Source organism: Myotis daubentonii, chromosome 17, assembly GCF_963259705.1.
Source record: "Myotis daubentonii chromosome 17, mMyoDau2.1, whole genome shotgun sequence".
Lineage (NCBI taxonomy): Eukaryota > Metazoa > Chordata > Mammalia > Chiroptera > Vespertilionidae > Myotis > Myotis daubentonii.
In genome coordinates, this window is record NC_081856.1 from 890,841 (window position 1) to 914,469 (window position 23,629).

Here is a 23,629-nt window from a genome sequence, read left to right on the forward strand (position 1 = left end):
TAGGCAGAGAAAGGTCAGGCCATTCGTGTGCAAAAGCCTCTGTGCACAGCTTGGGTGGGGTTGTAAATTGGGTGGGAATCACCAGGGTGGAGCAAACCACAATGGCTGCCAGTCTGCTCTGCCTTGGAGAGGTCCTGGGGTCTGTCTCCCATGGTCCCGTGCAGAAGCAATGAACGCTGCAAGCACCTCTGCGAGAAAGCCGCCCTCACATTCTGGCCCAATGCCAGACAGTCCAGTTTCTCTCCATATGAGTCTGGGTCTCCAAATTTTCACCCGGAACTGGAGTTCAGAGCATTCGGGAGCTTGTTTCTCCCTCCCAATTAAAAAAGACAACAGCATAACCAGCTGCTAGCCCCTTTCGCGCGTGCCTCCATACCTCCACACTTCCACACCTCTGCACCTCCTACTGGACTCAGTGTGCTTTTCTCTTTCCTTCTGGTTGTAGAATTTCCACTCAGCCAGCCTTCCCGTGGTTCTGGATGGTATTTGTTTTGTCTTTTAGTTGTAGTTTTAATGTGGTTGTGCGCGGCAGCAAATTCATCTTGGTTGTCCAGAAATATTCATTTTTTACAAATATATTTTTTATTGATTTCAAAGAGGAAGGGAGAAGGAGAGAGAAATAGAAACATCAATGAAGAGAGAGAATCATTGATCAGCTCCTCCCCCTGGGGATCTAGCCCGAAAGCCAGGCAGGTGCTCCTACTGGGAACAAATCAGCTACCATGGAGCTACCGCCAGATGAAATATTCATTGTTAAGGATAGATGTCTGCAAAGAAGCCTACCTTCAGGAATTAACTGTGGCCCATGGTCTAGTCTGTTGTTTTGCAAATTGATTTTCATTACCATAGAGAGAGATAATCTCTTACTGGTAGATTGTATTGACCAAGTACGTGAAACTGATTTATATAATCAGAAAGCCCATTACTTTATAATTAGAAATCTGTCTGCCTTGTGCTCTGAGATTCTCTTATTGGTTCTATTAGTGTATTATCTTCTTTAAGGAGATTTATGGAAAGTTAAATTGTAAACGGAATATTTCTTGGTGAACATGTAGGAGTTAAAGGAGTTAAAATTTTTTAAATCAGATTAGATTAGTCAATCCTATATAATAGTGGTTCTCAACCTGTGGGTCGCGACCCCTTTGGGGGTCGAACAACCCTTTCACAGGGGTTGCCTAAGACCATCGGAAAACACATATATAATTACCTATTGTTTTTGTGATTAATCACTATGCTTTAATTATGTTCAATTTGTAACAATGAAAATACATCCTGCATATCAGATATTTACATGAAAATTCATAACAGTAGCAAAATTGTGGTTATGAAGTAGCAAGGAAAATAATTTTATGGTTGGGGGTCACCACAACATGAGGAACCGTATTAAAGGGTCATGGCATTAGAAAGCTTGAGAACCACTGCTATATAATAAAGAGGTAATATGCAAATTAATCCTCATGCCCTCACAAGATGGCTGCCTATGACCATGCCGACAGGGGGGTTAGTGAGGGGTGACCAAACTACTGAACAAACAGGCTGTATGGGGCAACCAGGCCGGCAGGGGTGTTAGTGAGAGACAACCAAACGACTGAACAAAAACAGGCTGCGTGGGGCGACCAGGTCAGCAGGGAGGCGGTAGTTGGGGTGACCTGGCCAGCAGCAGGGGACAGGTAGGGGCGATCAGGGTGGCAGAGGGGGGCAGTTGGGTGCTACCAGGCCAGCAGGGGGGGCAGTAGGGGTGACCAGGCTGGCGGGGGGGGGGGTGGATAAGGAGCGACCAGGCTGGCAAGGAGGGGGCAGTTAGGGGTGACCTGGCTGGCAGTGGAGGACAGTTAGGGGGGATCAGGCCGGCATGCAGAGGCAGTGAAGGGCAATCAGGCTGGCGGGGGGGCGGGGGGGTAGAGGCAGTTAGGGACGACCAGGCAGGCAGGCAGGTGAACGATTAGGAGCTAGCGGTCCAGGATTGTGAGAGTGATGTCCAACTGCCGGTTTAGGCCCCATCCCTGGGATCGGGCCTAAACTGGCAGTTGGACATCCCCCAAGGGGTCCCGGATTGGAGAGCGTGCAGGCTGGGCTGAAGGGGCCCCCCATGCACAAATTTTGTGCACCGGGCCTCTAGTCTCATAATTAAGGTGGTCCTGCAAGTAGGACTGAAAACCTGGGCTCAAGACTCCTTGGCTTAGACATGTTGCATTTTTGTTTTTGCTTCATTGGATGAAGCAATATTTTCTTTCTTTCCTTATTTCTAAGGTAGTGTGTGAAACAGTTTCAGTGGTTCTCAACCTTCTGGCCCTTTAAATACAGTTCCTCATGTTGTGACTGACCCAACCATAAAATTATTTTCATTGCTAATTCATAACTGTAATGTTGCTACTCTTATGAATCATAATGTAAATATCTGATATGCAGGATGGTCTTAGGTGATCCTTGTGAAAGTGTTGTTCTACCGCCAAAGGGGTCGCGACCCACATGTTGAGAACTGCTGGTTTATATGGTTGTAAACTGACATCAAGGTTCTACTTTACATAAAATCAAGCAAAGTAAATACTCTAGTAGTATTTCAGGTTTTTGTGAATAAATATGTGTTTTCATGAATTAAAACCCATTTTAAAAAATCCTCACCCAAGGATACGTTTTTATTGATTTTAGAGGGAGAGGAAGAGAGAGAGAGAGAGAGAGAGAGAGAGAGAGAGAGAGAGAGAGAGAGAGAGAGAGAGAGTGTTTGATGTGAGAGAGAAACATTAATCGGCTGTCTTCCGTATGTGCCCTGACCGGGATCAAACTAGCAACCTAGGCATGTGCTCTGACTAGGAATCAAACCCACAACCTTTTGGTGTATGTGATGACACTCCAATCAATTGAGCCATTTGGAATTATTTATCTTTAAGATCATATTATTCATCTTCGGTTTTATAGTCCTTTTCAAAAATAATTACGATCATGACAAATATCTGAATATATTTTAAAAGATATCTGTATTGCTTATTTTAATAGGTGTACTATCATATTGCTTATCCTTTAGCCAAAAAATATGCCTTGATTAATACTTTGGTAATTGAGAATATTTTTGAATTGTAAAAAAGCGCTTCATAAAATGTTTATACCTTAATTAAAAAGTGTATTTTCTTCTTTCAACAGTGTAAGACGAATGGAATGCAGGCCTTTTCTCCGGGCCTCAGCGAGCAAACGCAACATCAGTCTCCAGTTAAAAAAGGTAACTTTTTATTATAATTCCAAGATTTCATAAGAGAGTGTTAGTATTTATGTGGAGTTAATATTTGCTTTGCTGTAATAGACATTTATTATATTCTTTTGGTTGATTTCTGCCCATATTAGTCAGGCTGTAGGCTTGACTGTTCTAATGGTGAGACCATAATAACAATCGCTTAAGCAGGTAGAAGCTTATTTGTGTATCTTCTGTGTCATGCACAATTTTGAACTTCTATGACATTCCTGAAGATTTCCCCCTGGGTATGTGCAAGGTAGAAATGGCCCTCCTGTGCTTCTCCTGGACTCTCATGCTCTCTGTACTCCTGGCACTTCACTTCGGACACAAGATGTGCAGTGTTTCCATGTAGCAAGCAGTTGTTTGCAACACCAGCTGGGTGTTTTATAATCCAATCCAATCCTGACACTGTAGTTCATACAGACTCTACAGGCACAGGGCTCAGTCCCACAACAGCACCCACCATTTCTTCTTTTTATTTTTGATCTTTGTTATTGAAAGTATTATATATGTCCGCTTTTTCCCTATTGACCTCTCCCAGCCTGCCCCCCCCCCCCGCACCCCAGGCCTTCTTCACCCTATTGTCTGTGTTCCTGGGTTATGCATATATGCATGTAAGTTCATTGGTTGATCTCTTCCCACCTGCCCACCCTCCCCTGCCTTCCCTCTAAGGTTTGACAGCCTGTTTGGTGCTTCTATGTGTTTGTATCTATTTTTGTTCATCAGTTTATGTTGTTCATTAGATACCACATATGAGTGAGATCATGTGATATATGTCTCTCTCTGACTGGCTTATCTCTCTTAGCATAATGCTCTCCTGTTCCACCTATGCTGTTGCAAACGGTGTGAGTTCTTTCTTTTTTATTATAGCAGCATAGTATTTTATTGTGTAGATGTACCACAGGTTTTTAATCTACTCCTCTGCTGATGGGCATTTGGGCTGTTTCCAAATCTTAGCTATTGTAAGTTGTGCTGCTATGAACATAGGGGTGCATATGTCCTTTCTTATTGGTGTTTCTGATTTCTTGGGATCTATTCCTAGAAGTGGGATCACTAGATCAAATAGCAGTTCCATATTTAAGTTTTTGAGGAAATTCCATGCTATTTTCCACAGTGGCTGCACCAGTCTGCATTCCCAGTGTACCGGGGTTCACTTTTCTCCACATCCTTGCCAGCACTTGTTTGTTGATTTGTTGATGGTAGTCATTCTAACAGGTATGAGGCGATACATCATTGTCGTTTTGATTTGCATCTCTCGGATGATTGGTTACTTTGAGCATTTTTTCATATGCCTCTTAGCCTTCTGTATGCCCTCTTTGGAGAAGTGTCTATTTAGGTCCTTTGCCCATTTTGTAATTGGTTTATCTTCCTTTTGTTAAGTTGTATGAGTTCTCTATAAACTTTGGAGATTAACCTCTTATTGGATGTATCATTGGCAAATATGCTCTCCCATACAGTGGGCTACCTTGTTATTTTGTGGGAACCCTTTACTTCTGAACACACTTGCAAGTGGTAGGCCCCAGCTTGCCCAGAACGTCATCTACCTTGGCTACAAACTGCAGGTTTCCAAGACCCCCTCCTTGGATTCAGTCATTTGCTAGAACAGCTCACTTAGCATGGTCTCTTTCCTCCATTTTTCCTTGGTTACTTGGCTTTCTTTTCTTGTAAGAGGAAAATTGGAAGCAAGTTTTTGGCAGAGAAATTAGTCCTTTCAGGACAGTTAAGGGATATCCAGAAAGCATTGAGCAGAAATGTGATCTGGAAGAGTTCTGTGTGTTATAACATTTAATGTTTAATATCTACAGAGAGAATTAAATACAGCAGAGATTTCCTATTGAAGCTCTCCAGTGTTTCCATCTGCAGGAAAAAACCAGACTTTCTTCCTGATCATCCCATTGTACTTCAAAAACCAGTAAGTAGTTTCCTTTTCTTTAGAAGTTTTTTTTTTAAATTAATTTATTGGGTGTCATTGATTGGTTAATAAAATTGTATAGGTTTCAGGAGTACAATTCTATAATATACCATCTGTACATTGTATTGTGTGTTCACCACCCCAAGTCAGGCCTCTTTTCATCATCATCTATCCCCCCTTGCCCCTCTGATAATCACCATACTGTTGTCTGTGATGAGGTTTTTTATCTTTTGCTTATGCCCTTCACTTTTGTCATCATTCCCCTTCTCCCTCCCCTCTTAGTTTTCTAATTTTGTATAATTTTAATTCCAAAATGTTTATCTTTAACATTATCATTTTATTCACTATCAATTTTTGTTATCATTGTGAAACATAATGCATAAAATTACATAAATATAAATGTATAATATAACCAATTACTGTAAGTAATTAGCACTCTAGTGAAGAATTAGAATGGACCATGGCTGGTGTGGGGCAGTGGTTAGAGCATCAACCCATGTACAGAAGGGTCTTGGGTTTGATTCCTGGTCAAGGGCACATACCTGGGTTCTAAGTTCAATCTCTGGCCTCAGATGGGGCACATGTGTCTCTCTCACATAGATGTTTCTCTGTGTGTGTGTGTCTCTCCCCATCTTTCCCTCTCTCTACCCCAGCCTCCCTTCCACTCTCTCCAAAAATCAATGGAAAAATATCCTTGGGTGAGGATTAATAAAAATAAAACAAAAAAAGAATTAGAATGGAATAGTTATGTTTATTGAAAAGAGCATGACATATCTATATATATAAAAGCCTAAGTGACCAAAAGACCTAACGATCATTTGACCAATCGCTATGATACACACTGACCACCAGGAGGGCAGATGCTCAATGCAGGAGCTGCCCCCTCGTGGTCAGTGGGTTCCCATAGTGGGAGCACCGCTCAGCTGACTGAGGGGCACCAGATGCTGGGCTCATGGCTGGCGAGCACAGCTGCAGTGGCGCAAGCCTCTCTCCCGCCTCCATGGCAGTGCTACTGAGCAGCGTCAGCGGAAGGTGCAATGGGGCCAGGATGAGCAGGCACTTGGCTCTGTCTTTGGCTCCTCCCCAGCCACCTGCCGCATTTCACACTACTACATCCCCCGAGGGGTCCTGGATAGCAAGAGGGCGCAGGCCAGGCTGAGGGACCCCACTGGTGCATGAATCCGTGCACCCGGCTTCTAGTTTTCTTATAAAACTTCTATTGGTTTGTTTTCTAATTAAGTTCTATTATCCACCTGGAATTGATTTTGCTACATAATGTGAGGTAAAAGTGTTTGTTTTTTCCCTCTCCATGGATCTTAAGTCATTCTAGCAATATTTAATGAGAGGCTAAGTCCTCTGTCATCTTAGTTTTTTATTGTGTTGTTTTTTAAATCTTTATTGTTGAGAGTATTATGGATGCTCCCTTTTTTCTCCAATTGCCCCCCTCCTCTCAGTTCCCATTCTGCCCCAGGCCTTCACCACCCTATTGTCTGTGTCCATCGGTAATGCATATGAATTCTTTGGTCAATCTCTTCCTATCCACCTTTCCCCCTTCCTTCTGAGATTCATTAGTCTGTCCCATGTTTCTATGACTCTGGTTCTAGTTTATTTATCAGTTTATTTTGTTCATTACATTCCTTGTTTGTTTATTTTGACTTTTAGATTAAATTGTTGATAGATATGTATTTATTGCCATTTTATTGGTCATATTTTTATCTTTTTTCTCTCCTCCTCCTCCCCCTCCTCTCTCAGTCTCCGTCTCCTCCTCCTCCCCCTCCCCCTCCTCCTCCCCCTCCCCCTCCTCCTCCTCCTCCTCCTCCTCCTCCTCCTCTTCCTTCTCCTTCTTCTTCCTCTTCCTCTTCTTAAAGAATACCCTTTCAATATTTCATGCAATACTGGTTTGGTGGTGATGAACTCCTTTAGTTTTTTCTTGTCTGTGAAGCTCTTTATTTGACCTTTAATTCTAAATGATAGCTTTGCTGGGTAGAGTAATCTTGGTTTTAGGTTCTTACTATTCATCACTTTGACTATTTCTTGCCACTCCTTTCTGGCCTTAAAAGTTCCTGTTGAGAAACCAGCTGCCAGTCGTATGGGTACTCCCTTGTAGGTAACTAACTGCTTTTCTCTTGCTGCTTTTAAGATTCTCTCTTTGTCTTTAACCCGTTGCATTTTAATTGTGATATGTCTTGGTGTGGGCCCCTTTGGGTTCCTTTTGTTTGGAACTCTCTGTGATTCCTGGACTTGTAAGTTTATTTCTTTCACCTGGTAGGGGAAGTTTTCTATCATTATTTCTTCAAATAGCTTTTCAATAACTTCCTCCCTTTCTTCTCCTTCTGGAACCCCCATAATGTGAATGTTGGTATGCTTGAAGTTGTCCCAGAGGCTCCTTACACTACTGTATCTTCATATTTTTGGGTTCTTTTTCCTTTTTGTTCTTCTGGTTGGTTGTTTTTTGCTTCCTCATATTCCAAATCATTGATTTGATTCTTGGCATGCTCTACTGTTGAATCCCTGTAAATTATTCTTTATGCTTAATTGCTGACTGATCCTTTTTCATTTCTTTGACATTCTCACTAAGATCCTTGAAAGTCTCACTAAGTCCCTTAAAGCTTTCCTAAAGATCCTTGAAACTCTAATTAATATCCTAGAGCAGTGATTCTCAACCTTCTGGCCCTTTAAATACAGTTCCTCATATTGTGACCCAACCATAAAATTATTTTCATTGCTACTTCATAACTGTAATGTTGCTACTGTTATGAATTGTAATGTAAATATCTGATATGCAGGATGGTCTTAGGTGACCCTGTGAAAGGGTCGTTCAACCACCAAAGGGGTCACAACACACAGGTTGAGAACCGCTGTTCTAGAGCATCCTTATAACCATTGTTTTGAATTCTGTAGTTTGCTTGCTTCCATTTCATTTAGTTCTTTTCCTGGCGATTTCTTCTGTTTTTAATTTGTAACATGTTTCTTTGTCTCCACATTTTGGCTGCTTTCCTGTTTGTTTCTATGTATTAAGTAGAGCTGCTACGTCTCCTGGAATTCATAGAGTGGCCTTGTTTAGTAGATGTCCTGTAGGACCCAATGACTCAGTCTCCCCAGTCACCTAAGCTGGGCACGCTAGGTGTGCCTCTGTGTGGGCTGTGTGCACAGTCTTGTTGTAGTTGAGTCTTGATTACTGTTGGTATCACTGGGAGGAATTTATTCCCAAGCCACTTGACTTTGAGGATGAGCTACAACTACAGTGGAAGAGCTGCTATGCAGGAGACACCCTTATGGAACAGGACTTGCTTCAGTGAGTCTGCCCCTTAAGTGCATCACTTGTGGATGTATAGAGTTGTAATCTTTTGTGGTCTGAAGCTGTCCACCAGGTGCACTGGCTCTGGGGCCTCCCAGATAATGCAAAGTCAGCCACTGCTGGCAGGCACTACAGAGTGATTTGCAGGTAGCTGCTCCTTGTATTGGGCTTGAAAATACCCAAGAAAGGCCAAATTGTGAAGCAAGGCAGGCTGCTGCTAGTGCCAGGTCTTGGGCCACTTATTGAGAGATATGGGACATGCTGAGTCCAGCTGTTGCTTGTTTGAGAGATTTTAGGAAAGTCTGAAACCTGAGCCAGGAAAGGCCATTCATATGGAAAAGCAGCTGCAAACAGCTTGGGTGAGGCTGCAAATTGGGTGGGGCGGGGTCTCAGGGAATCACCAGGTGGAGCAAACAGTGTGAACCAGGTTGGTGGTGACTCAGATATGGCCCCTGCCAGTCAGCTCTGTGAGGGGGAGGTCTCAGTATAGGAACAATGAACCCCTCCCTGCCTATGAGAAAGCTGCCCCTGAGTTCTTGCCCCAATTCCAGACAGTCCAGTTTCCCTTCATATGTCCCTGGATCCCCTCAAGCCACTGCCCCAGCACTGGAGCTCAGAGGGAGTGAATCCTCGTAAGTCCTAGTGGTAGCTATTTAAGAGGAACTGCCTGGGACTCCAGCAGCCTCTGTGTCACTCAGCCACAATCCCCACTGGTTTTTATAGCCTGAAGTTACTGGGACTTCTCTTTCCAGCTCTGGAGCCCTAGCCTGAGGAGATCTGGTGTGGGCCTGGGTCCCATTGTCCCTCACTGGAAGCTTCTGCAACCAAGATATTCCTCCTGATTAAAAACATGTCACATGTGGGTGTCAGACCAGCCCATTCCACTCCTCCGCTCCTCAGTTCCTCCTCCCCTCCTACTTGTCTCGATGTGCTTTTTTCTTTACTTCTCTAGTTAGGACTTCCATTTAGCCAGATTTTAGGTGGTTCTGAATGATGGCGGTTCTATATTTTATAGTATATATTTTTTTTATTGATTTCAGAGAGGAAGGAAGAGGGAGAGAGAGATAGAAACATCAATGATGAGAGAGAATCATTGATTGGCTGCCTCCTGCACACCCTCTACTGGGGATTGAGCCTACAACCTAGGCACGTGCCCTTGATGCTTTATCCACTGAGCCACACTGGCTAGGGCTGTTCTGTATTTTAGTTGTAATTTTGATGTGGTTGTGGGAGGCAGCAATTACCACATTTACCTACGCCACAATCTCGGTTCTTCCCCCCCCCCCCCCAACCCCCACCATCTTTGTGGCTACAATATGGTCTGTTTCTGGGCCTTTTGTTCTGTTCATTTAGTTGTTTTGATAATATATTTTTTTATTGATTTCAGAGAAGAGAGAGGGAGAGAGAGAGAGAAACATCAATGATGAGAGAGAATCATTGATTGGCTGCCTCCTGTGTGCGCCCTGACTAGAATTGAATCGTGACCTCCTGGTTTAGAGGTTGACGCTCAACCACCAAGCCACACCAGTCAGCCACAAACATTGTCTTTTTATAGTAAAAAAAGAGTCATGCACCTTATTCCTTTTTAGCATGTCTCTGATTTTCTTAGTCTTAAAGTTCTCTGCCATCTCAACAGATTCAATCAAAATAAATACACAAAATATATTGATGGGAAGGGCGTGTGTTTTGGCATCAGGATCGGGTTACTGTGTGTACTGGTGTCCTGTTCAAACTTAGACAAGTCACTTAACCCTCCTGAGCCTCCGTTTTATAATGACAGATAAGAATGATAATCTGCACTTGTTAGCATTAAATTCCAACCATGTCGGAAGTGCTTGGGATGGTGCTTTTCTCTCATTAGGCACTCAGTAAACATGACTTTCATCTTCTATGGTCTTTACTTCCATACTAAAGCACCTTTATTTAGAGTTTTCAGAAACACTATAATGGTAAAAATAAAAATAAAAAAGAAAGAAAAGCAACTGGGATTCAATTGAGAAAAGCTCAGAATATAGGTACACTGAGAATGACTCAAACAGATACAGACTACCCTCCTGTGCTCTCCGGTTTTGAGATTTCCCTTTAGACTTCATAGTCTTTTTTTCTTAATTACAATTTTTAAAAATTTTAACTTGCTCATAATATACATCAATGTTTCTTTTTTTTTTTAATCTTTATTGTTCAGATTATTACATTTGTTCCTCTTTTTCCCCCCCCATAACTCCCCTCCTCTCAGTTCCCGCCCCACCCTCCGCCCTCACTCCCCACCCACTGTCCTCATCCATAGGTGCACGATTTTTGTCCAGTCTCTTCCCGAATCTACCACACCCCTTTCCCCCCCAAGAATAGTCAGTCCATTCCCTTTCTATGTTCCTGATTCTATTATAATCACCAGTTCATTCTGTTCATCAGATTATTTATTCACTTGATTCTTAGATTCACTTGTTGATAGATGCATATTTGTTGTTCATAATTTGTATCTTTACCTTTTTCTTCCTCTTCCTCTTCTTAAAGGATACCTTTCAGCATTACATATAATCCTGGATTGGTGGTGATGAACTCCTTTAGCTTTTCCTTATCTGTGAAGCTCTTTATCTGACCTTCAATTCTGAATGATAGCTTTGCTGGATAAAGTAATCGTGGTTGTAGGTTCTTGGTATTCATCACTTTGAATATTTCTTGCCATTCCCTTCTGGCCTGCAAAGTTTCTGTTGAGAAATCAGCTGACAGTCGTATGGGTATTCCCTTGTAGGTAGCTGGGTTTCTTTCTCTTGCTGCTTTTAAGATTCTCTCTTTGTCTTTTGCTCTTGGCATTTTAATTATGATGTGTCTTGGTGTGGTCCTCTTTGGATTCCTTTTGTTTGGGGTTCTCCGCGCTTCTTGGACCTGTAAGTCCATTTCTTTCACCAGGTGGGGGAAGTTTTCTGTCATTATTTCTTCAAATAGGTTTTTAATATCTTGCTCTCTCTCATCTTCTGGCACCCCTATAATTCTGATGTTGGTACGCTTGAAGCTGTCCCAGAGGCTCCTTACACTGTCCTCGCATTTTTGGATTCTTTTTTCATTTTGCTTTTCCCATTGGGTGTTTTTTGCTTCCTCGCATTTCAAATCATTGACTTGATTCTTGCGCTCCTCTGGTCTGCTGTCGGGAGTCTGTATAATATTCATTATTTTAGTCCGTGTATGCTTAATTTCTAGTTGGTTCCCCAATATAACATCGAGGGTCTCATTAGATTTCTTGAGGATCTCACAACATTTATCGGCGGTCTCACCAGTCTTTTCGAAGGCCTTACTAAGTTTATCGGCAGCTTCTAGACAGTTCTTAAGAGACCTTAAAAGTGTGGTTCTGAACTCAATATCCTCCATTGACAGTTTTGTCCTGTTTCTTTGTCTCCGCATTTTTTATGCTTTCTTGGTACACCCCCTAGTGGTCTTTGTGTGCAGTCTTGTTGCCTTTAAGCCTTGATTGATGTCGGCAATACCGGGGGTGAGTTGACCTCCAGGCTAACTGGCTATGAGAGTCCGCTGGGTCTGCAGTGGGAGGGCTTCTGTGCTGGATCTCTAAGGCGGTGCTAATCTAGCCTTTGCCTGAGGCTATCCGGCAAATGGTTCTGCGCAGGGCTTGGGCGGGGCGGGTCCCAGGGGATCTACAGGGCGGGCTGGAGCGAGCAGTTATGGCTGCTCTCAGTTCCTTCCCCAGGGGCTCTGCCTCTCAGAGTCCCAGCAATGGCTGCAAACCTCGGAGAGAAAGCTGCCTTCGAGTTCCGACCAAAGCCAGACAGTCCCGCTTCTCCCGTTTGAGTCTTGCTCCCCAGAGACTCGCCCGGATCTGGAGCTCAGAGTCTGAAACTCCCTCCCGATTGAAAACAACAACCGCGCCCTCCGCCACGCGCGCACTCCGCACCTGAGTATTTCACTTCAGCACTGCGCCTCCTCTGAGTCTGGGTATGATATTCTCTTTCCTCCTAGTTGTAGAATTTCCACTCAGCCAGCCTTCCTGTGGTTTTGGATGATGTCCGTTCTGTTCTTTAGTTATATCTCTGAAGTGGTTGTTCGAGGCAGCGATCTCCTGCGTTAACCTACGCCGCCATCTTGGTTTCGACCCATGTTATCTTTCTACATCAATGTTTCTTAACTTAAAATCCCTAACTTGTACACTTCCAGCCAATTCTTATTTTTAAACTTAAAGCAGGAATTTAAACTTTTTTTTCATAATGCCTTGTACACAGGAATATTTAAAGAGGATAAGTGTCCTTAATGATGCTTGAATTTTCCTACCTGTTCACCGACTTTAGGAACATATGATCCTTGGTCTGTACAAATGAATCTTAAACTTAAATGCTTTATAAAACTGTTATTTTTTCAATTGCAGACTTTCCATCTCTAATATTTTATTTTGTAGATAAAAGTTGAGTATGCTTATTATTTTGACCAATCCTTATACATTAGAGTTGACTTTAATTTTGATATATATATATATTAATAACATTTAAAAAATTAAGTACCACAAAAACAGAACAGGTTTGGAATACAATCTAATATATTTAAAAATGAATTACATATGTTCTATTAAACACAGAAGATTGTTTTATTTGACAAATTCCAGTTACTTTAATAATTTCTATAGTAACATGCATTTAGATCTGTAAACACTTAATAAGGTCACAGTATTTGGTTTGATAAACAAATTACTAAAAACTGTTTTCATTATGTTTTTCTTTTATATTATAGGAAAACAACCAAAGTTTTAAGGAGCACTTTAAGAACAGATGAATTTGAAGATAGATAATTATTTTATGTTTTGGACACCTGCAAATGAAGTGGATCTAGTAACAATAACTGTAATGGACTGTGACAATTCAATTTATTTTTAATTTTGATGGTTGGGTATTTGGTTTCTCCTAAAATGAGAGAGAGATATTTTAAACTATAAAGAATTTTCTAATCAGTTTCAGCTTTTCAAGCGCTTTCCTAAATATATTGGGAAGAAGCACTCACAAATAAAAATGTGGTTAGTGACATGGGAAGACTGTACTTATAATTTGCATGTTACTTTCAGTTTTTGTTTTTCATCACTTGTAATAATGGAATGGAAATGTAAGCTGTAAAGATTCTCAAATATAAAGAATTTGCTGCGATGTGTAGATGGCATGGACTTGTTGCTAAAGTGGCTTCTGTTTGTTTCCTGATTTCAGACCAGCACTGAGAGGGTCTCTTCAACCTTCAGCTGAGGACGCATCTGCGCAGGGCAGTCTCAGTGACACGGGGGGATGTTTAGATAGTCTTTGCAGATAGATGTTTCCAATAACATTGTCTAAGGATCACAGTTACCAGCAAAGGGTGACAATTTGGAAACAATAGCAGTGAACAAAACTGAAGGTGAAAAGTGCTGATCAGACCCCATGAACAAAAGTAATTGCAAAACCCATTCTTATTTCCAAAGAGGAAAAATTAGGCATTTGCAACCAGTTGATGTGCATTAAGATTCAGTTCTGTAATTTCTTTTATTTCTTATAACAAGAATATGTATAGATGAAGAATTTGAGGGCTTAAAAACTTTTAGTTCCTGGAATTTTTATACCATCTCTTGGAATTTGTCACTCTGGATATGACTTCTAGTCCTAAAAGTTCACTCCAGCACAGTGCCAAACAGTATTGCTGACAGAAAGGTAAGTGCAAACTTCCCCAACTCCGGTTCTCTCAGAAGCTCTCGTCTTCAGGGCTGCTGGGTGGCATGGAAGGCCATCATTTGGCAGGAAGGTTTAGGTTGAATCCTCACCTCCTAACAACAGGACATTTCTGTTCACTGGCATTTGGGCTTGTTACCAGATTAAAGCTTTAAGTACATGTAGGTCTCCCTCCTTGATCTCTCGGTATCCACCATACTTTTCATGGCTTTGTTCCCCAGAAAAGTAAGTAGATTGTGTTTTAAATAGAGAAAACTTCATTAAGCATACTTTTATTGGTCACTTTAAATTAGATAGTAATCCCCGGGCCATTTCCCCTACTATTTGCCCTTATATTATAGGTTCCCTTATATAGATGTGTGTAAATAAATACACAGATGCTCTATCACACAAAAATAGATGTATAATCTGTGTAAGAGCTCTTTATTTTCTGCCTATTCTCAAGGTCTTTTAATTCTAGTTAACAAGACAATAGGAATGATTCCAATTTGGAACCTGCAGGGCCCTTCCGCCTGGCGCTGCTGCTAAGAGCAGCACCTCCCAGTCACGCTGCCAAGCTCCGTGGGGAACTGCCTCATCCCCAAAGGTGGAGTGCACCTTCTGAGTCTGACACTGACATGGACTGGCCAGAATAACACTGCTATTGGCTGTAGTTTATATTTTGAAACCATTTATAACCTGTGTTTCAAGAAGAGTTTGTGTGTCAACAGTCCCCTGGGTTTCCATCTCTTCCTCCTTTGTTACTGTATATAATCAGAGCAAAGATGTTTATTATCTGCATACCTTGTACATGTGTATGGTTTGAATAGTCACTGTAGGTGTCCATTATCCACTGATGTTCTTTGCTAGGTAGATAAAGGAAACGTTGAGCCAGGGGTTTTCCTTAGTGTTTCTCCTCTTTAGAAGTGACCTGAGACACATGTATGTGGTTGTGTGTGCATTATGTCAGCATTTATGACCTACATCTAGGTAGATCCTATGGCAAAATTCTTTCATTTAGATTGAATGAGGACTGTGGGTATACAAAGGTATTGATAAAAGTTAATACTCCATGAATCAGTTGGAGAAAATATTTTAGGTTTTATATTTAAATTTTTTGTGTGTTCAGACTTCCTTTTTTTCTGAATTTTCCAACAGGAAAACAAAAACAAACAAACAAACAAAAAAAAAAAACAGGAAATATTTACCTCACAGTTTTTTTCCTGGAAGACCTGTGGTTTCAAAGGAATTTGGACTACAGAATAGTATAGTAGCAAATTTCTATACACATTATATTTTCATTAGCAACATTTATCATCAAAAGAGATTTTACTATGAAAAATATTTAACTTATGAGCTTAGACAGTGGAGCGTCTGAGGCAGTGGCAGTGGGACTGGGTTGTGGTCATTCCACTGTGAATCTGTAAACTGTATCTGTGCAGCACCTGCCCTATTTTATTATTTCCCTAAAATTGGTGCTTGTGCTATATTCCTTCTTTGTTTACTTAGATTAAAAATTTTTTAAAGTATTTTGAAATAGGAATGTCTACTTTTCATTAGGAAATTTAGCCCTCTGGATCATAATGCCATAAGCTATGAACCAGGTTTTCTCAAAGTTAAACTCTCTCTCCATTTTTCTTGATTTGTTTGACTTATATCCAAGGAATTATGATGCTAATAAATTACATAATGATGTCACATTAATAAATGGTACCTGTCACAGAACTGTTCACTTGGGAAAAAGCAGTTTATACTCTGATACATAGAGATTCTGCAGGTTTCAGCCAATGTGGTTTTGTGCAAAGTTATGTTAACTTTTTTTCTGATAAAACAACAGAAACATTTTCTTGCAGTTCTAGAGACTACAAGTCCAAGCTCAGGGCGCTGGCTGGTTGGTTCTCCTGTGGCCCCTCTTCTGGGCGTGCAGATGGTTGCTTCCGTGACCCCACATGACCATTTCTCTCACTCTCTCTCTCTCTCTCTGTGTATATAAGGGCACCAGTCATATTGGATAATGTACCAATTTTTAAAATAAGAGAAAAATGAATAGCGCTAAGAGTAGGCATTATCTATATACCTAAAAGCCGAAACGACTGTGCGATTGTTCGACCGGTAGCTATGACATGCACTAACCCCAGGGGGCAGACACTCAATGCACAGGCATGGAAACATGGAACAGACTGATGAATCCAGAGGGAAGGGTGGAGGGTGGGAAGAGATTAACCAAAGATCTTATTCGTGCACCGGTGAGGTCCCTCAGCCTGGCCTGTGCCCTCTCGCAGTCCGGGACCCCTCGGGGGATATTAGAGGCTCAGTGCACAAATTTGGCCTGATCCCCGCAGGCCTCTAGTAGAAGAATAAACTTCACTCACAGAAAATCAGTTACTTAAAAATCACAAAACACTGGTTTAACCTTTATAGTTTATGGCAAACCTACAAATCTATTCTATGAAGTAATATTCTAAAAGTTCACATTTTAAATATTTTCTTTATCAGTTTCTTTTTTACAATTTTGTTTCTTTAAGTGTACAGTTTTTTCACATATTAGAATTTTATGACTAAAGGGTTTGGGGTTATAGTATAGCAAATCAGTAAATGTAGAGAGTAACAGTGAACTTTGAAAATTGAGCTAAATTTTACAAGAAAGATAGTTACAAAGATAAGACATTTAAAAACAGTGTTCATCTTAGAGTAAATATAGAAAAAGAATAGAGTAAATGAATAACTAAAGAGAATTTGTAATTCACATTTTGATTGACACGTGGTTTGTACTTGGCCCACAAAGAGGTGTGGAAACAGCTAGCTGCTGTTCAGGACCCACCACAATGCTGCAAATAGAAAAACAGGTTTTAAATGATGAAAATCCCTGCCAGGTGAGGTAAGTTCAAGATGCAAATAATTTGAGACTATTTCCCCAACTTCAGTCTGCATAACAGCTAACCTTTCTCAGTCACTAATTCCTAACTTTCTGAGCCAAAATTGAGCTCTTCCTCTACAGCTGCTGTTCGTACCGTATCTTCTGGCAGCTGATCACAGTCTGACTGAAAGTTTTTGTTGAATAGAGTTTGACAATGAGATCATAAGTGCCCTGTAGATAAAATTGTTATTGTTTTAATCTATTTTTATATACCAATTTTGGTGTATATAATATACTTTTGTATACCAATATGTTTTTATATGTCAGTTTTCAAAGATTGCATATAAGTTGGTGTGTCCTAAATAATGCTTTTTAGTATATGTCTACATTGTAAAATTGGAAATGTTTTCCTGGTGAGTATAAATATCCCAATGACAAACATATAGCAAAGCAGTAACACTGGTGGGATGCTTGAAGAAACAGACAAATGTAAAGGATTCTCATTTATTTCCAAAGCTCTTTTCCATAACCACAGGCCTTTCTCCTTTGCCAGGGAATATTTTGCTCCACAGACTGAATGCCCATTCTCTGTTTGCTTGGGTGATGAATGATGTTTAGTGGGCTGCTGTTTCATTTGAATGCTTTTTATGTTTCAGAGTTCATAGCTATATGTTTTGGTTTGTATGTTTATATATGGATGCTGGCTGGTTTAGTTGCTTTATTTCTTAAGCTCTACCTTAGATAAACTGCTAAGAAATCTTAAAAAATCTTATTAGAAATCATAATTTGTGATTATAAATATAAAACTACAAAAAATAGCATTTTTTCGTATTTTAAATTTAGGTCTAAACATGTACAGCTACAATGTTTTTAATTTTTATTTTTAGCCTTCAGAGCTGTATAACACACACAATGCACAAAACTAGCTATTAAAAATATTAGAAGCCATCTGACCACTAAAACCATAAATAATATTTATAAGCTAATTCCAAGTTTTTATTCAGGGAGGTGTGTTTTATAAGACTTTTACTTTATAATAAAGTCAGGTACCATGATATATGTTAAAATCTTGTGAGAGATAGGTTTAAAAAAATTGCATTAGAAATCAGGCCTAACTTTTCTTTCTGTCCCGTCAAATTCCAGTGGTCATTGTTGAAATTAGATGTTATATGAAAATTAATGCAAACTAGGATTAGCAATTGAAAGGCATTGCACTGTATTGAATTCTGGCTCTGAGAACTAGAAATGATCCAGTTTTATACACATTCAATTCTTCTAAATTAGGAACTGCTCTGAGAGGAAGAGCAAGGTAATGCATGTGCTAACAATAGTAGGGAGGGGGAGGACAGAAGTTCATCCAAGATGATGAAGTAGTGATGGTCCAGAAAACGTGTCCAGTTACTATAACTATCCTATTCTTCTGCTATTTCCTGCTAACTCATTGCCCTCCTTGTCTACTTCATTCTTTTTCAAGTGTTTTCTGTCCTGGAAAGATTCAAAGGTCCAGTAAGCACAGCTTCTGCCTTCCACATCATTGTCCCAGGGGGTGCCAGACTGGAGAGTGGAAGACAGACATGACAGACCCACTTGACAAGTGTCAGGACTTGTTGGAAATGTTATGACTGAAGACCAGTGTGCTTATAATGATATCAAAGGACGTATTCTTTCCTTCCTCATGCCACACCCTGTGGAATACTGCCCAGGTGGGATGTGCAAGGAAAGCGGGTGCAGACCTTGCTCCCTGCATCGTGTGCACAAAGGCGCAGCAGTCATAGCTACACAAGTTATTTGTGTTGTAGTTTTTCTCATAACAGATTTCACGCGTGTGTAAATAGGGAAGCTGAAACTTCTGGATAAATTCAAGGCTTCACTGAAGTCTGCTCCTTGGTGACCCGTGGGACTGCCCTGTCTGTAACCATCCTGATGCTGCGGTGCATCCTAATTTACACCAATCGCGAATCAGGAGAGACAGCAGCCGTGCCCAGGGCCTCTTGTTTAAGTCAGAGACACACTGTGAGTAATTCTCCAGCGTCTGTAGGCTGGACACACCTGCCCTTAGGTCCAGAGCGAGTCCAGGACCAGCGCCCAGCTTTAATCCTGGATCTTACTTTTTCTCTTCCCATTTATTCCTGAATTCATCAGAATCTACCCTAACTTTAAAAATTCCTACCAATGTTGTAATGTACCCCGCGAATCACAGAAGGACGCCTCAAGAAGTCGAATTAAAGAGTCACATTTGCCGAAACCGGTGTGGCTCAGTGGATGGAGCGTCGGCCTGCGGACTGAAGGGTCCCGGGTTCAATTCCAGTCAAGGGCATGTGCCTGGGTTGCGGGCACATCCCCAGTGGGGAGTGTGCAGGAGGTGGCTGATCGATGTTTCTCTCTCATCGATGTTCCTGGCTCTCTATCTCTCTCCCTTCCTCTCTGTAAAAAATTAATTAAAAAAAAAAAGTCACTTTTATTGCAATCCGGGACTATGAGGGGCCATTTTGCTTTCTCAAATCTCATAGTGATAAGATGGCCTTAACACCAGACTTATATTCACAAAGGTATTGATTACATCCCAAGGTTTGGAATGAGGAACCTGGTTTGCAAAAAAGCAGTTTACAGAAGCAGAAACAGCATGTTATCTAAATTATAGTTTTGGGTCTCTGGATCACTGAATTGACAGAAACATTATCTAGAGCCCTTGGGTCTGGAATGAGGAACCTGGTCAGACTTAAGCATGTTATCTAAATTACAGTTTTGGGTCTCGGGAACACTGAGTCAACAGGGACACGTTAACTGGAGCCCTCTGACCTTGGGATAACTGTGCTGTTCTTCCCAGGTAAAGGAAAATGTGCTTTCTAAGACCAGTATGACCACTACTAATGAGATTTCACATTACAATCAATAGGGTATTTAATCGAATGAGATGATTTATATAATTCAGAAAATCAAAATAACTTTTCTATTGTTAAACAAAGCAAATAAGTACAGAAGCCAAACAGCAGGGTTAAAGTTAAACTATAGTTTCTACCTGAGATGACTGCTACCACACTTCACCAATCCCTTCTCAGTACCATCCCTGCCGCCAGCTCTGCCAGCAGCCCAGGAGCAAGCGGTGCTCCATGCTCTGCCCCTCTGACTCGCCCGCCTCTGCTCAGGCCCCTAGCATAGGAGGCGTTTGCTCCCAAACTTTTTTATTTTATTGTTTAAAGTATTACAGTAGTACATGTCTCCTTTTTACCCCATTGACCTTCCCCAGATCTCCCCTACCCCCTGGCACATCCCCTCCCCCACCCACCCCCCCAGTGTCTTGTGTCCATTGGTTATGCTTATATGCATGCATATAAGTCCTTCAGTTGATCTCTTACCTCCCCCCCCACCAACCCTCCCCAGCCTCCCGCTGTAGTTTGACAGTCTGTTCAATGCAGCATGGATGGAACTGGAGAGAATTATAAGTGAAATAAGCCAGGAAGTGAAAGAAAAACACATGATCTCACTCATGTATGGATAATAAAGAACATTATAACTTGATGAACAAAAAGATAGATACAGAGGCAGAGATGCTCCCAAACTTTTAAATAAGGGCATTTCCCCAGGTTGTGCTGGGTGTGTTATGCTTACCCACCTGTTTAAATGCTTGTTCCCTCCACGTCCCGCGTGGTTCTGGGTTCAGGATCTGGAAGAGGAGCTGCACACAAATGAAAGAGAGGAGACAAGAGATAATTTGGAAATACTGGGGGGCCAGGCGGGCAAGTCCAACTCAAGGGGAAGGACTTCCACCCATGCTCAGGCCGCACCAACCTTTTATTGGTTTGGGATCCACCCATGGCCCTTAGGCAATTTCCAGTAACAGGCAGACTAGCCAATCAGCAAGGATTTACATAATAAGAAATGGGGAAGTTGCTTCAGCTACCATTGTCTGGACTAACAGTGGGTGCACAGCTCTGACCTTTGCCAGGACTTCAAGTATCACCAGCCTCTGGGTTCCTTGTCCACACCTCTCTGCTGGTGAAGACAATAGGCAGCTTCCCACACCCACCCACTTTCTCACCACCCCAGGCCTCAGCCTCATGGACACCCTGTCTGCAAGGGCACTGAGGCTCTACCATCTAGAGCAGGTGCCACTCACTTGGTCCCTCCTGCATGGTTCTTAATGAGCGCCCTTGCTGCCCCAGGACCCTGGAATGACCCGTGTTACTGTGATGGGTTCAGTCTCATGATGGCCTTTTCCACTTTCTCCTGCCGGTTCCTCGCCCATGTGCCCGACACAGGCTTCCCCTCGGGCAGATCTTGGCATCAACTGAGCAGCACCGGGCGCATCCCTTGCCTTTGCTCATGTCCACAGCGCCCCCCACAGAAGCGCCTTCTCCACTTCACTCATCCACATCTCACCTCTAAAGGTCCAGCTACGGGCGTCTCCTCCTCAGACTCAGAAAAGCGCTCGTTGCTCTCACCACGCGGTGGTGCTCCCAGCATGCCCTGAACTGGGCTGCCTTCTGGGGAGGGACTGCATTGTGCCTGGCCCTTCTCCAGCTCCCAGCATGCTCTTGTTCAGAATTGGAGCTCAGTCAGTGCTGGTCAAAGGCTGAGCCCCAAGGAACCCCAGAGCCTGACACACAGCAATACTCAACAGATGTGTTTAGTCAGCAACTAAGTGGATGGGGAGATGAAGGGATGAGCTTGGTTCTCAGTTATCTGACGCTTTAACTAGGCCAGACAATTTCATTTCAAATTTCTCTTTCCATTCTCCTTTCCCCCAATTACAAGTAATATTTTAACGGCTATTATAATAAAAATATTTGTAGCAATTATAATCTCCAGTCAATGGGTCACTTATTTCTAATTTTGTTGAATACACTAAATTATATTGTGGTAAAGCATTTGAAGAAAAAATATTGTGAATTTACTTGTACTTAAAGTTTTTTTTAAATTTGAAGGTGACCAACAAATGACTAATATTAGATTTAACAGCCAGAAATACAAATTGGGTTAAGTAAGAACTAAAAGCAACAGAATAAATATAGATTTCATTTCTCCCCCCTTCTCAGATTCTAAGATAGATAAAGAGAGCACTACAGCCTCTATCTTTTCAAAATCAAAAGACAGCCACAAGCCAGGGAAGCACTGTGAACCCGGATGCTACCTGGGACCAGCATCATAGACACGAGCTCTGGGTTCCCACGTTCCCTCTCTGGGTGCCTGCTGTGATTCGCCTGAAGGTGCTATGGGCATAGCACAGGGCACGGCTCTGCATTTTCCTCACCGTCTCCCAAACAGGTCGGAGCTCCCATGCAGTTTTGGATGATTTGAGTGTCCGAATACAGACTTCTTTTTATAGTTGCTTAGCCTAAAAAAAGACTTACTAGTAATTTAACAATTGTAAAAATTTTTATTTAAAAGATTTTTAAAATCAGGAGAACATTAATTCTCTACAGAAGTAAAACAAAAGGAGACAGACTTTAATTCAGCTAGAAGTTACAAGGGAAGACTATCGTAGCTGTCAGAATGTTTAAAAAATAGGATAGCTAAGAAGAGGGACTATAGACTCCCCATCCCTAGAGAATGAAAAGGAAAGCCACCCATCTCCAGGGCACCCTGAAGACAGGGAAGGAGTTGGTGAGAGCCTCCCTCTGCCTGGAGCCCTAGGGGGTCGCTTTGCATCAGGGCACCACAGACCTAAACAGCCACAGGAATGAAACTGCCAGGGCAACAGTATCACTGCATCGCCAGCCCCATCATGCCCACGGCCATGGTCACACAGGCATGGACGTTGTCCGAGAGCCACATGCGCTGCCATTTAAAGCCACTAGAACTGTTTTATAATCTTGGAATAATGAACATTTCCTTTATCCAACTTTTCTAATACATGTTTTACTTATTAGCAATTATTTTAATTTCGAGAAGTTGGTTTTTAATCTTTTCCTGACAATGTTTTAAATTTTCCCTTTATTTGCAGTATTTAAAGACATATAGAAAAGTTAAGTTGTGATGATCCTGTTGTAAAATAAAATAATAACTCAGAGCTTAGGAAGAATTAGGAAGTAAACATTTTTTCTTGTCTTTTTTTTTTTTTGCATCCTAAGCCCCCTCACCCCAATGCCTCAGGCACCCATAACTCACATCTAAATTATCTTCCCTGAAAAATCAGTAAAATGGTAATAAAGTGGGATCATTAGCAAAATTATCTGTGCTCTAAGAGGAAAGTGATTTCTAATCCATGAAATAAATTCCTAAAAGAGTGGGATTTTGAAAAATAATCAAATGCTTGAGGTTTTAAGGTGAGGTTAAGGAAAGGGAGTTTTTTCTATAACTTCTGGAATCCATCATGCGCATTCCACCTCCCTGGCAACATGAATGAGACAAATATAAATGAATAAGTAAATGATTGAAAGGTAATTTTCTCATAACTTACCTGTTCCACACACTACATCTCTCCCAGAGCTCATAAATCATGTAGCGAGATTCATTTGAAAGCTTCTATACAGAAATACTGAGATGAAAAATAAGGCAAATTAACCACAGGAAAATAAAGACAAGAAGCTAACCAATGTTGCTCCTCCTCTCTCTGTGTGAAGCCACCTGCCCACCTGCACAGGAGACAGGAGGCCTGCCAGGAAGCGGGTTCATCTTGTCGGTAATGTCAATGTCTGTCTGATATAGTTTTTAGTTTTCTGCTTTAGCA

At 41.5% G+C, this 23,629-nt stretch overlaps 1 protein-coding gene across 2 annotated transcripts in view; it reads left to right on the forward strand.

The window, feature by feature from the left end:
* C17H8orf88 (chromosome 17 C8orf88 homolog) overlaps nt 1-16,286 on the forward strand; it is a 26,228-nt gene extending 9,942 nt beyond the window's left edge. The window contains exons 3-6 of one of the 2 annotated variants that reach the window (XR_009449521.1): nt 3,139-3,214; nt 5,032-5,138; nt 13,168-13,533; nt 13,632-16,286. Coding sequence is in view for 1 of the 2 variants with exons in the window: in XM_059671803.1 (XP_059527786.1) it covers nt 3,139-3,214; nt 5,032-5,138; nt 13,168-13,209 (225 nt within the window). In the remaining variant the exon portion in view is untranslated. Of the gene's footprint in view, nt 1-3,138; nt 3,215-5,031; nt 5,139-13,167; nt 13,575-13,631 lie in introns of those variants that run through there. The other variant, XM_059671803.1, reaches the window with a different exon arrangement.
* Nucleotides 16,287-23,629: the final 7,343 nt, after the last annotated feature.